General features: G+C 49.7%; 3 protein-coding genes across 3 annotated transcripts, besides 2 other annotated features; 1 reads left to right on the plus strand and 2 right to left on the minus strand.

Moving 5' to 3' along the window:
* Positions 1–976: 976 nt before the first annotated feature.
* FPSE_04421 (uncharacterized protein) lies at positions 977–2,833 on the minus strand (the record flags this gene model as incomplete). Its single annotated transcript, XM_009257539.1, has 2 exons — positions 977–1,997; positions 2,058–2,833. The coding sequence occupies 2 exons, from the start codon at positions 2,831–2,833 to the stop codon at positions 977–979; spliced, it is 1,797 nt and encodes a 598-aa protein (XP_009255814.1).
* Positions 2,834–3,452: 619 nt separating this feature from the next.
* Positions 3,453–3,487: a microsatellite.
* Positions 3,488–4,387: 900 nt separating this feature from the next.
* Positions 4,388–4,426: a microsatellite.
* A 6,906-nt stretch (positions 4,427–11,332) lies between these two features.
* Positions 11,333–12,094, plus strand: FPSE_04422 (uncharacterized protein; the record flags this gene model as incomplete). The annotated part of the gene is made up of 3 exons (XM_009257540.1): positions 11,333–11,380; positions 11,541–11,850; positions 11,928–12,094. 3 exons carry the CDS (start codon positions 11,333–11,335, stop codon positions 12,092–12,094), a joined length of 525 nt encoding a protein of 174 aa, XP_009255815.1.
* A 487-nt stretch (positions 12,095–12,581) lies between these two features.
* FPSE_04423 (uncharacterized protein) lies at positions 12,582–13,842 on the minus strand (the record flags this gene model as incomplete). Its single annotated transcript, XM_009257541.1, has 3 exons — positions 12,582–13,128; positions 13,179–13,652; positions 13,829–13,842. 3 exons carry the CDS (start codon positions 13,840–13,842, stop codon positions 12,582–12,584), a joined length of 1,035 nt encoding a protein of 344 aa, XP_009255816.1.
* Positions 13,843–14,203: the final 361 nt, after the last annotated feature.

Genomic DNA, 14,203 nt, shown 5'->3' on the forward strand with positions numbered 1-14,203 from the left:
ATCACCCATCAACTTCAAAGCGTAGCTACATGATCTGTTATGACATAGCAGTACATGTTCACGAGGCAACATCAACACCACCCAAGAGAGCAATCATCATCACCATCACTGTGAATGCACATGCGATACGATATGAGAGAAATCAAATCTTCTCAGTTCAAATGTTCACTGCATAAATACTATCTCAATATCATTCATGTCATAAGTATCGTACAACAGACCATACCACCTGGGAATGGAGGTTGCTAAAGAGAATCGAATAAATTCCAAAATAAACAAATAAATGATCACCGACGAGCTCGTTTCTTCGTCATCATTGACCATTCCAGTCATTGTCGTCTCTCTCGACGTATGCCAATTTCCATCTCCATAACAAAAAACAAAACAAACAAAAAAGGAAATAACCATTCTGCCTCCCTCCATGCACCGTGATAATATACAGACTCTGATGGACTGGGCCCTCATAGAGTCTGCTTGCTTTCTGCTGGCTTCTGTTTTGCCGCTGCTTTCGACCCCAAGTGCCACCACATCCACCACCAACCACCAACCACGCCTTTACCCAAAGAAAAAGAGGTATCCAATTTCGAGACAAGCCAAAATCACACAAAACAAATCAATGCACGCTCGCTTGCTAGATCCATAGGAAATCAAAAACGACTCCGAAATAGGAAAAACACAAGAAACGACAATTGGAAGACAGAAGACCATCCGTTTCGGTGCGTGAGCAACATGTCTGAAGTGCGCGCGAGAGCGACATCGAGTATATGGCAGCTCATCCCCCGTAAAGAGGAAGCAAAATAGCCGACTTCAAGGAAAGGTTTGACAAAAGAAAAAAAAAAGGTACAAAGGAGATGGGGGTTGATGTAGATCAGTGGGGGGCTATGAAAGCCGTGAATTCGTCATTGTGATCGATATTCTTTTCAGTCTTATATTCGTTTCGTCGTTCATGTTCTCATTTCATTGCATTGCTGCTCGCTCATTCTGCGCTGTTGCATTCGGACACCATTTTCGCAAAGTTGCGCACGACGTCATTGGGGATCTGGTCCCAAAGGAGAGATCGTGTGTATACATCGGCTGCGTCGCTCTGTTTGTTTGATCGCATTGCTGCGAGTGCTTCGGCTAGGTTTCGACGTCCTTGGCTAGGAGAAGACTTTTCGGGGGCGTTTTGGAGGAAATCTTGGGAGTTGACACCGTTGTACTGAGCAGCCGATAGAGAGAAGATTTGTTCATTAGTCTGCTCCTGTGTTGGCTGGGTCAGTGTGTCACCGAGCTCGGAAAGCATCGAGGGCGCAACACCATCCATCATCATGTCGTTCATGGCGATCGGGTTGCCCCAGTTAGCGGCACCCGATGGCTGAGGAGGAGCCTGCAGAGTAGCCGACTGAGAGCTGACGCCGGCATCCTTGAGGACGCTGTCCAGGATGTTGGCCGAGGCAACCCTGACATCCTCGGAGACACGAGGGATCGCTGGGGTCGATCGGCTCGAGAGGACGAAAGCGCCAACGAGGAAGAGCATAAACAGGAGACCGCCTTGGGCGGGCTTCTCGCTCTCGGCGAAGGGGTTTTCGCTCTTCTTGACCGTGGCAATAGCCATCTCCTGCTTGACCTCGGGCTCGGCAGGGTACTCGTTGAGGAAGTTGGATGCATCCCAGGCGCCAGGCATGCCCATACCATCCATGTCGTCGAAACCGGATGAGAAGCCGTTGTCTGTGGCAGTGGGAACGGCACTCTCGAGTCGCTGAACATGGTCGGTCAGAACGCCAACCTTCTTCCTGAGCTCGCCGGTCTCAATGGTGTGAGCGCGGATCATCTCCTCCTTCTCAAGGTTGAGGTTCTCGATGTAGTTGGTGTAGGTCTGCTTTTCGAGAAGCATCTGCTCAAGCTTGCCACGGAGCTCAGCCATCTCTTCCTCCATATCGTTGATGACAGCGGTGTATTGCTTCTTCTCATCCTCCAGGCGCTCTGTGTGTTGCTTCTTGCGTTGTCTTGAGTCGAGACTGAAGGGGGTTAGTAAACCATGCAAATCGTCAATGTGTATTTGGCGGGGTAAAACTTACGCTGCCTGTCGGTTGCGAAGCAGTCGCTTTTGTTGCTTAAGCTCCTTGATCTCTTGCTCATCAGTAGACTGAGAGATAAGATGGTCAATGTTGCTAAGGTTTCGCTCGGCCGGGATATCAAAGCGAGCATTCTTCTTACGAATGCCATCGCCTCGGCGCATCTCGTTGTGGGAGCGAATACCGGGGCTGCCAGGGCGCATCTTGTTCTTGTTGATGGGCTGCTGAGGGGTCATCCACTCTTTCTGGGGGGAAGTGGGGATGGACTGGTTTCCACCGGGAAGTGCTGGGAACATGTTGCCAGGGTTTGTGAATGGTGTCGGGCCGGCCATGGGTCGCTGGAAGAGAGGGACATTTGTGTCATATTCGGCAGACATGGCGTCAAAAGGATGAAGAGGAGTGCAAGCACCGGAGCTGGGTCCGAAGGCCCAGTTGGCAGTAGCATAGGCGTTGTGTTGAGTTTGGTCGAGGCGCATGAAGGGGTTGTTGCTGTGCTGGTCCAGGAAAGGGTTGTTGGAAGGTACCGACTGCATGTCGACAGACTGCCAGTCCTCAGTTTTTGGTGAGAACAGAGGGTGCCCAACGGCAAAAGAGTCTCGGCGGCTGTCGGCCATTGGAGGCGATAGTTCTAAGCCCGAGTCGAGTGTGTTGTGGTCAAGGACGTTGTCGTCTAACACGCTGTTGTCTTCGTCCTCGAAGTACTTTTGTGCGTGCTGTGTGTCCAAAGTTAGAGAGGCTGGACGGTAGAAAGGTTGTTGCATTTGAAATGTTGAAGACATTATGCAGAGTGAGTGAGGGAGTATGTAAGATGGAGAGGTGGGGGGGGGGAAGAACTTTAAAAGAAGAAACGGCGGAAGGAAGCAAGGCTGTAAAGAGAATGACAAGCCAAGAAGGGAAGGATATGATGACAGGCAATCTTGAAGATGGGAAAACCAAATTCAAAATGCGATTTTGATTGAGATCAAGGTGAAGATGAGCACACAGAGGCACAGAGAAGCGAAGAGAGGTTGGAGCATGAGGGAGGGGCGCGGCAAATAATAAAGTACCCAAAGACAATTGGAACTAAGTATCATCATTTTTTCCTCGCGCGCGGGAGAGTCAAACAATTGCTTGGTGGGCAGCAGCGCAGTACAGCGGTGAAGGGCGAAACGGGTACGGGTGTGTATTTTTGGCAGACTGCCAAGTTTTCACGCACCTAGCAGCAGCAGCTCTCACCTCACTCGAGGGAAAGAACAGGGCAGGGCAGGGGGCGTGTAAGGTAGGCAGGAAGGCATGTAGAGCCTAAGGCAAGGTGAGGTGAGGTCGGGTGCAGGTGGGCTTGAGAGTAAGGGTAAGAGCGAGTGAGAACCTGGAAGGGAGCCAGAAAATCCGACCTTCCGTGCTAGGGGTGGGGTCAAGTGCCATGCCATGCCATGCTATGCTATGCCAGGCCAACAGTACCTACAGTACCTCTAGGCCCAAGATAGGTGCAATACAGAGTGTGACTCAAAGCTCGGTGCAAGATCGGGGGGACAGGGTCGTACCTCTCTGGTATTGGGCAATCGCCAGAGAATCAAGTCCTATCCGCGCTCTCTCTGTATCTCTCGATGCACAGGGCGCAGCAGAGGTCAAGACGTGGGATTCTCGCGCTGAGATTGTTTCATACAGGCGCTTTTCGTATCCAGACTCCAAAAAAAGATTCAACTAAATCCTTCGGGTCCAATATGATGGCGGTAAAAAAAAAGCTGAGGTAGGTATGTGATGATACGACACGAAGCCGGAAGCTTGAACGGCGAGAGCGGGAAGGGACGGGAATGGCAACAAGCTCAGAGGCAGGTACTCAACTAGAATACCACCAAACTGGAGCAATCGACAACAAAAACAAAGCGCGCGACTGAAAGCTGGATCTCTATCTGCAATGCATCCAGTATAGTGCAGCCGGCGCGGCGCGGCGCGGTGCAAAGGACGATGAATGACCAAAAAGAGGGCACACTTACAACTTGTGGGAGACTTGCTGTGTGGGATGGTGTGGGCTAACGTCTTGGTTAGGCCTTTTTTTTTTTGGGTGGTGCCGACAATGATGTTGAGATGGCGATGATGGATGTTGCAATTGAGCGAGTTCTTGATTCAAGTATGCGACCCGAATCAATATAAACAATCAGTCGAGAGGAAGAGACAATATATGATTGTCAATGGAAGTTGTGTTTAAGAAAACAGACTACCACTTTGGGATCAAGACGAGGACCATCTTCGATTATATGTACTTGTCTGGGGCAAACAACCGGCAATTGCGCTTGTGGAGATTTTTGGACAACGACGGCGATACCTAGTCTTGGAGAAACACGACCATGGATAGGCAAGGCAAGGCAAGGCAAGGCAAGACAGGCAAGACAGGCAGGCCTTGGTCTCATCGGTCTCGCAAGCTCGCAGGGTCTAGCAGGGGATCTCTTAGATGGAGGATCATGAATGGACATGACCCACTAGAGGCCCGGGCCATGGATGGGGCCGTCTCCCTCGATATGGATATTGGAGGGCATTTCCGGATCAATGAGCATCTCGAATACCAAGCTACACAGATCTCATAGGCGCTTCATCGGGGGCGTAACTCCATTACGGTATACTAGACTGATCACTTCCATGTTGGAAAAGAATGAGGAATTGTAGGAATGAATAACATAAACAGCCAGTCATTGAGCATCAGAACGAGCACGCGTCTCGTTCATTTAGCCGTTTACGCAGCATCCAATACCTATATGGAAATAAGACCTCAGCGTTGCAGAAGATCTCTGTGGGTGTGGAGGCGTATGTCAGGCTTGGGGGGCCTCAATCGACCAGGCAAACTTGGGGTCCAACTAGGCTGATAATACCTACTGATAGTCTGATGCTAACTTCGCTACCTATCACCCAGACTGCAGTATGTATGTATAGCAGAAGACGAGACCAGAGCGGAACAGATTGGTGATTCCTCTTCTCTGCCCATCGCTCGTTTTCCAAACCCAAACCCACATTCAGCATTCAACGCGGCTGTTCATTGGTAGCCAGCCATATGGCGGTGATGAGTGCCGCAGTGCCCAGCCAAATCTGTAACAACGACTCCATATCAATTATCGTTGTGGTGGAAACCAGAGATACGTAACAGTCGTCTAATGGAGGACGGCACTCCGCGGTGATTGTGACAGCCACACCATCATGGCATTCAGATCCCTAGATGCAAACCGACCTGCCGTTTCCAACTACAGAATGAAGTTTAGTCTAACACACCAAGCAGGGGGACATTCCTCATGTGTCATCCGAGCTCGGCCACAGAGGAGGATTGCCATGACTGCTATTTGTCCCTTCTTGTCAGCCATGGAGCCCTTGTGAACAATGGCAGCGGCGTATGCTCCTGTTAGCTTCACCATACGGGCCGCCGTCAGTTGACCGCTGCTCCCTAGTTATCCTGCTACATATACTGTACAGTACAAGCTTGATGTATTTCCCCTTAGGCCGCTATAGGTTCATGCAACGGGCGGTGCTCTCGAGTGATGAGGCCATCATCGAGGCAAGGCTTTGCTATCGACTAACAGGTATGTGATATTTCTGTCTCTTACAACGCCTAGACTGGAAGCATGCCCACCATCCCAGTAACCCCACGCTTCCGGGAGCCAGTAATAGTCTTCAAGTGGTGTCATGGCTGAGTTCTGATAGCAGGCTTGCAAGGGTTTGACAAGCATGGGGGAGAATCCGCCCAGGTTGTTTACTTAGTACCCGTGCGACAAGAAGAAGCAGCCAAAGAACGAAAAGAACATGCCTTGCTGTGATAGTAGAACCGCTGAAAGAAAAAGAAAAAACGCCATTGTGTCTGGGGAACTTCCACAGCACAAACACGGCACAACCCCTGTTAGCAGAACCGCCGCCAGAACTGGATCTACGGAAGTTAGCGACGGGAAGCCTTGTCTAAATTTGATAATCCCCAGGTTAGATTAGATACCTAGATACATACCTACAACGTCAGATAATAGACACCTCTAGTACATACATAGTATGTATCTGCGCATTAGTGAGCCTCTAGACTGTCAGGGGCTCTTACTCAGACTCACGATACCACCACATCCCCATTAACAACTTGGTCAGCTTAAACTCGTCTTGACAATTTCTAATAGGTCTAGTCTCGGGCGCTGCTGGGCCGGCCCGGACGCCTTCGGTTGGTCGTAAAAATAAAAAAAGCTCAGCAACCTAACTCTGAATTCCAAGACGTTGGGCACCAAAAACACTGACGCTAGTCCTCAGATGCTTGGGCTTTATTTCTGCATCGGCCGAGTGCCACTAACAATAATGGCAAGAATCCTATTGCACGGTTCAGGTGGTCTGTGGGGTAAGAACGTGTCGACGCACTTTCCTAAGTACCGATGGATGATGGAAGTGGAAGGACCTGGAGGGGCTAGATCCAATGCCCTGGCCAAATTCAGCGAATGACTTTCCGTTATACCCAGCTCTTCTTCAGTTTACAAGGCAACGGGTCAAAAGACAACACAACACGAAACATCAAAACTTTTAGACCGCGTTCAACGCCGCGTTTTCTACAGCACCTGCTACATCTCTAGGATCCAGACTGCATCTTCTTTTGCTCTAGCGAAAAGAACCGAGACCCTTCGGCCCCAGCTGTGCCAGGACACACGCCATAGCATTATGGATTCGCCTCACAAATGAACATCTCGCCTGGCTTCATCCCCGCGCCAGTTGTCCTGCCCACATGTCGAAAATCACCAGGGAAGCCAGTCCAGTCAGTCTTGCATCCTACGCACGAGCGGACGGTTTTCTGGGAAACTCGGCGATGGATCTGAGATTTCTCGGATATCAGCTTAAGCGAGCTGAGCGCTGCAAACTACTCTCTATTACGCGAAGGCTCTAAAGCAAGCGTGCCATCGAGTAGAACGGTATGCCATCGAGCAGAGTGGCTCCAGCCAACGTCTCTGATTTCGTAATCAAGTTATTAGACCCTGAGCATCATTCAACATTCAACTTGACAAGAGACATCTCCGACAAGTGCCGGATGTTGATCATTGCAGACGACAACACCACAAATCCCATCTTTTTTCTGCAATACTGCATTCCGCATCACGACTCAGGCATCTGCTATCGTCCGATTCATCTGCGGCATCGCAAAAAACTCCCCAGCCAAGAGATAGTTCTCTTGATCATGCACGGATGCTCCATCACAGGGTGGCTGGAGAGACGACTGCAACTATTAGCCTGCAGCTTCTACACGCTCCCACATGTGCCCATGCCCATATGCACGCCCTCTACAAGCCAAGTTCAACCACTAGGCTCGTATGTCTGAATCATGGATCCACTGTGCTTCATGGTCGCATAATGGGCCGCTCGCTCGTGGTGTTTCTCTTTTGAGCACTTTGTTTTGTCGGTGTGTTACGCGTGCGCGTCCTCTCCCTAGTTGACCAAAAATTGTCAGGCACCTTGCTATCATTTTCCCTGCTGACTTGATCTTTGGCAGATCCTAGATGCTTTAGCGTCATCGCATTGTCTGGTGAATGGTCCAGACATGGCGAGCTCGGTCTGCATCTGGATCCATGCCCCCGAACTCAAGGACCCTTCACGCGTAAAAGAAAATACCACGCGTGGGCCATGAATTAAATCGACGTTGACGCATCTCCCAAGCACTGCCTTTTTCATGACGTAGACATGTTGCAGTGAGTATTATCCGAGTTTGTCCAAACCGTTCTACTGACGCCCCAGGATTAAACTCTGAAAAACATGCCTCTTCCGAAGGTGTTCATCGTCACATACCCGCTGTGCAAACGATTTTTGTCACAGCCGAGGACTTTCGGCTTATGTTCCGGGAGGGTCAAGTTGGGTCGACAATCAGCGCCATTCAAAACGGCCCAACCTCTCATCATATCCAATCATTTAAATAGGGCGAGCAGTCTTTACTGCTTCATTCGCCCAAAGGGCTGAGTTTGCTTGGCCTGCGCCGTCCTAAACTACCTGTCCAGGTAACCAAGCTTGCACCTTGTGCATACACTTTGACCGATTTTGGTTTTCCATATCCCAAGTGGGCAATGCCGCATTCTCGTCGACTCGGAACGTCTCAAACCTCGTATGTGGCTCTTGGGACGTATATCTCGGCCATCTCGAGAGCCTCATCATTTTGGTAACCCGACAGGATCAACTAGACAGGGTCCCTACAACGCCGAATGGTCATCTCACTATCGCGCTAGGGGTGTTACTCACGGATTCCGATATGAATCCGTCGTGAAAGATACTTGGAGGCCTTACCCAAGTGCCTCGACCATTGGTGAGCACCAGATACCGCTATTATGACTCGAAATGAGCTGCGATGTTCGGACAGACCTTATAGCCCCCACGCCAGCACAATGCCTCGTCAGATTCGGCCGTCGGTTTCAGATTCACATGTTTTCCTGTTCCCCTGGTCTAACGCTGCGACATTGAGTCCGGTCTTGGTAATTTCCGTGCTATATGCCGCAAGCTCATGACAACTGAGAGATACAGCAGTTGGAATTGGATTTTGCCCATGACGCAACCTCACATGGTCTCCATTTTAGTCAATGCAGTCCTATACAGAAAACATGAGATTTTATCCTCCTTCGACCCTTGATCCTAGGTAGTCGTGAGAATATCGCCAGCTAGGGTTGTCTCGTAGCTGGGACTGACCCTACCAGCAATGGGTCAAACCATCGAAACTACTCAATGCAAATGATCGGATCCCATCCTTACAGTAATACGCGGCAGCAAATAAGCCCAGCGCACAACTTGGTTTTTTTCCTTTTCGTTCTTGCATACTGAGAAGCGAAGCGTGTCTCCCGAACATGCGGTCTGGGCATCCCTGTACATATTTGGGTCCGCGCTCACGCATATCTTGAAAGCGAAGAGATTTTTCAATACAGTGATCCACCAGATGGAGATTGCCGCTTACAAGCAATTGCATTCTTAGCACTCTGTGAAAGCCAGTCTCGACAAGTCTAATGAGATTTGGTAGGGCTGTGGCTGAATGTTGCTGGAAAAGACGGATCAATTACGATACTGTCATGCGGATCTGGATCTACCTATATTCCCCACCACTTATTTTCAACTTCAACGACCATATGAGGAAGATTGAATCCTAGAGCCTCCGCACCGGTAACGCTAATGAAGAAGGGGCTGGACGATGCTGAAAGGGCGAAGATTCGCCAATTCTACGAAATCTTGGTAACGTGAACGTCAACGTGGGACATGCATGTCGCAGCCGAATACTAATTATGACGCTCACAACATGTCGGAACAAGGAAACATAACGTTTTCATCTGGAGGACGAAAACACCGAGATGTCTTTATGGGGACTAGCCTGGTCTTGCAAGTGCAATTGCGATCCTAATCAAGTGTGTTTTGCGAGGCTGGGACACCATTCATACATCAGAATACGGACGCTGAGAGCTTTGAAGTCAAAGTTTGATACCAAACAATGCTGAGATGATTCTGAAACTTTTCTTTTTCCGACGCAGCAGCAGGGATTCCCCGGCATGCAAGGCTCAGTCTGTGAAATGGCGAGCTATAATATTAGCCGAATGTTGTTCTGGATCGAGTTATACCTGCAGGTTGACTACTATTCTTAATATGCTTACTGAAAAACTCGTATCTCTGCAAAGATCGAATGAGTACAACATTCATGCTTTACTGAAAATTGACAGCATTTCAGCAATGTTTTTCTTGTGTCTGCCTCCCTATCAATTGCTTGTATGAGCCCAGTTGGTGTCAATCTTGCGACCATTACCTAAAGATTTCGTCTGGGAATATCAAGATGTCATACCATTGTCGCCCCCATCAGCATCACCGATCATGGTCCGTTTATCGGAATGGCTTGATCTTGATTTCGCTTCGTTTCGTTCCGGTACATGACGATGGCCATCCTTCCTACGATAAGAAGATTTGGCGGTGAAGCAGGGTTGCGAGGGTATACTTCGCCACTTAAGGACAGACACAACCTGTCAACCACTCAATACTATACCGAAAGATGTTCTGAAACGAGTGGCGTTGAGCTGACAGCTAGGCCTACGTTGTTTGAGGAGGGTAGGCTGGGGGTAACCTGGTACTAACGGGTTGAAACGGATGACAGTCCTGGGATTCAACAATGATCGTCGCTCGACGGAAGTATTTTGCTTCGTCTGCACCGAAACAACGGCGATCCAGCAGGTTTGATTCCAGGCCCTCAATCGAGTATATCGGAAGTTTCTGGCAAGCGCCACCTTCATTCCCACCACGGGCTTTGATGTTGTCGCCGGAGCCTTGAGTATACGAATGTTCTTGCCTTAGAACATGCCATTCGAGCGACCGATAGCATCCTGTGACTTTCGCTCCTTGGATGCCAATTCGAACAAGATATGCAACGATGCGGCTCGGTTGGTAACGGCTCGGGCTCTCGGCATACACTGTCTACACATATAACACGGCATTTATCGTTATCGAGAAACCTGCTGTGAGATGGACATCATAGCACTGAATATGGGTAAGCAGGTATTCGCGTGTTGCCAGTCTTATGTTGAAGACGCGCAGTCATTGATACTGTTGAACTAGTAGTGGCAATACACTGCGAACATTGTTACACTCATAGCTGGTACTCTGAACAAACATCAGTGACACTACGCATTATCACAAATTCAGTAACCATTCCTGGCAAGTGTTCCTGGAGTGGTCTGCACCATGGACTCGGTTCTAATCGCTGACAAGGCGGTGATGATACTACAATGCCTTGTCCACCAGCCAACGTTTGCTTTCGATTGTACACCATTGAGAGATGCATTTTGTATATCCACCAATATAATTTGTCGCTTTGTACTTGCGTTATTGGGTCTTATGTGGCATGATTGCCAGATTTTGTGTGCTCTTGTTTGCTGTGTCTTTAGACTCGTCCTTCTGCGTATCCTACAGAGCATAGCTGTTGTTTGGTGATACAGAGAGAGATCTCGTCCCTCCGTCACCAATGTGCTTCGGTAGATGTCCCTGTCACAAAGAGAAACCGACTACAGTGTGCTTCATGGTTCAGTTACATACTGAGGCTGTTACTCAGTTCGTTAACCTACCTCTACGACGCACGGCTCGTCTGATGTGGTCTGAAACGATGCAGATATAATATGAGATGAAAGACGCATATATCCCTTGTACTGTTCTCATACGCACACTCATATGCAACTCGTCTCGGAAACCGGACCAGAAGTGACAGAGACAGAGAACTTCGAAGCCAGCTTCAGTTTTCCTTTCCGTCTGGGAAACAAGAATGAGACTTAACACTCAACCGACTCGTTCTCGACATGAAGTTGACTAATTTTCCCGTACTTGTCCCTGCCTTCACCGCACAGGTATGTTGGCAATGCTATCCCATTGTTTATTTCCTTTGCCCCGGATTTTCCACCATCCATCCTGCTCTAAGGCTTGTTCGATGATAGCTTCATATTCCCCATGTGTTCATATCAATGCCCTTCGAACTTCTGAAAGAGTCATCTAACATTCTCATGACAGATCGCCATCAAAGACCCGCTTATCATAAGCTCCAGTCTGCTCAATATTCCCTTTGTCCACAACGATGGCACACTCATCTCTGAACCCGGGTATGAACCTTCTGTCGATGCGAAGTTCATACACGGCAGCGACTTTCTACGGCGTGATCCAGACGGGCAATGGGTAAAGCTCGAAGTCACAAGTGTTGCGCGTGATATTTCTGGCGCTATGATGCGATTCAGCTACAACGGCGTCGTAGACATGGCAGGGGAAGAGGGGAAAGTGATTCGAGGTGATGCAAATGCCACCACGACCGGGTTCGGAAATGCCTGTAAGTTTACTCCTGCGACTTTCTCGCCTTGCCTTGAGATGCTCCACGGGCTGTGAACTGAATGCTGACGAGTCTAGTTGTGCAGATCAGGTTCGAGACAGATGCGCCTAGTCTCAAGGTCTTGCAGGACAAGCTTTATGTAGGCTCAGGCAGGTTCGTTATCGAGGAAGACCGGCCTGTCATTGTGGAATACAAGATCAGCGAGGTGAGTGCGAAGTGCAACAAGGAACCCAAGCTTAGCTAAGTATCTACTGGACGGGGTACGAATTGGCTGAGTGACAGCCGTGTAATGTATGGACAAAGATTTCGTGACATGGCCAACAACGCGGGGGATCGTGCTATACCATGGTGTTGCGCTATAGTGTTCTAATTTTTTGAAATATGTTCTTGTTTGGGGACTAGAAACAAGCCTCACTTTGATACAAAAAGCCGTCAGTTCCGTTTGCGTGCCCCGGGCCTTGAATCGCCCTCTTTACAATCAACTCTCGCCACGAAGCACTCTAATCGAGGCCCCTAAAACTCCAGTCCGCAGCTCTTTGTCGCTACAGGGATATGCTTTACCATGTCTCCGCCACTTGTCTCATCTGTTTGATCTATCCTCCCAGAGTACAGATCCAATACATGCCTCCTAGGTTGTATACAGTTGAATATCCACAATTGATGATTACACCATCCTTCTCCGCCCTTCGTGCTACGCTACACGTTCTGTCCACGCTGTTATTCGCCCACGCTTATTGAGGGGCTGTGGAGAGCTGCAGGAGGCGTTCTCCGGCTCGGATGTTGGCATACTCGTATGCCTTGGACTCGGGAGGGAAGGTTCCATTGGCGGCCCAGAGATCGATCAGAGGCTGCATGGGCTCCAGCTCGGCGGGCTTGAGCATATCCAGGGCGGTAGCAGTCAGGACGAAATGGGAAAAGCAACTGTTGAGCTGCTTCTCCAAGTTGAGGTGGTAGAAGGGCTCGGAGAAGTGAGCCCAGTAAAGGTGAGCGTAGACTCGGAACATTTGTCGGAAAATCATCTGGCAGATGTCGACAAACTTGTCGGGGAAACCTGATCGCTTGCCGATATACTCGGGCTCGCCGGGGCTCGAGAGCTGTGACAAAGGTGTGGTGGTGATGGAAGGGTTGTGGGCGTACGAAACACCAGAGGGGTCAGTTGGGAAGATGTTGGTGTCGTCGACCTTTCCAGAGATCCATCGCTGCATGAGAGTCATGTACTCGTGAGCAGGGAGCTCAACAGGCTCCCTGTTTCGGTTGAGCCAGGTGAAAGAGTGGTTACTGGTAAGAGTAAGTATATGCATGGTTCATAAATAAAGAAAACTACTCACGTTCCAGCTGACATACGTGGGCAGCTGGTCGAGTTGCAAATGGATGTGCCATCATCTTCCTTCTCATGCAGAACGCGGACGAAGTTCCAGAGATTACGGTAGTGTTCGATAACCTGATGAGCGATCCATTCACCTTGCTCGACGGTTTTAGGTCGTGCGCTCAACGTCATAAAGTTACCCTTGACAATGTGTTTGGCGTACTGGGCGTTGAGCCACAGAGGAAGAGGCCGAGGAAGGTGATAGGATGAGATGAGATCGTCACCGCTCATGACGCCGTTGGATTCATCCATGCCAATGGTCTGGGAAAACGAAGGGGAGCTGGGCAGAGGAGGAACCTTAGGGGCCAGGCTTGCTGCAGACTGGTTCCCTTGGGCTGGTAGCTCTGGAGGAGGAGGCTGACTGGCGGTAGAACCAGTTGGGCTCTTCTGAGGACCACTGCTAGCCTTGCCGGAACCGCCTCGGAAACGAGCGTTGCTGATGATTGTCAGTGGCTGGGGGATGAAATAAAGCAGACAAGGTGAGAAGCAGAGTGAAGATGAAGACGAAGATGAAGGTAAAGATAGAGATGATGAAGGAACAGAAAAGAGGTCAGAAACAGCTAATGTGACAGCACACTATGCTTAGATAGGCGAAATTGGTTGAAACATTACCAGGTCCCGCTCATGATGGCTGCAGAAAGGCGCCATGCGTGGCGCCCTGACAAGGGAGACAGACGAACGATGGAAAAGGTAGGGATGATGGTATATGAAGGAGAAGATGCTCATGTTATTAGACCGCGTTCCTTGAGGATGTGATCATGCGAAGGGCCTTGCCAGAGGACAACCTTGCCCTACAAGCAGTTCGTGACGATACCTGCGGGGCTTGGGATGAACCTGCCAGCTCATGATGATCCTAGGAAGACATGTCTCGAATGCTGTACTAGGGGACCACATGGAGAGAGAGAGTTTGACTGTGGGTGCTTGGATATGCTTCGGTAGTTGGCCTGCAACAAAGAGTACGCAAGGCATGGATCTGGGTCTTGAGTG

The sequence above is a fragment of the Fusarium pseudograminearum genome, chromosome 1, assembly GCF_000303195.2.
Source record: "Fusarium pseudograminearum CS3096 chromosome 1, whole genome shotgun sequence".
Taxonomy (NCBI): Eukaryota; Fungi; Ascomycota; class Sordariomycetes; order Hypocreales; family Nectriaceae; genus Fusarium; species Fusarium pseudograminearum.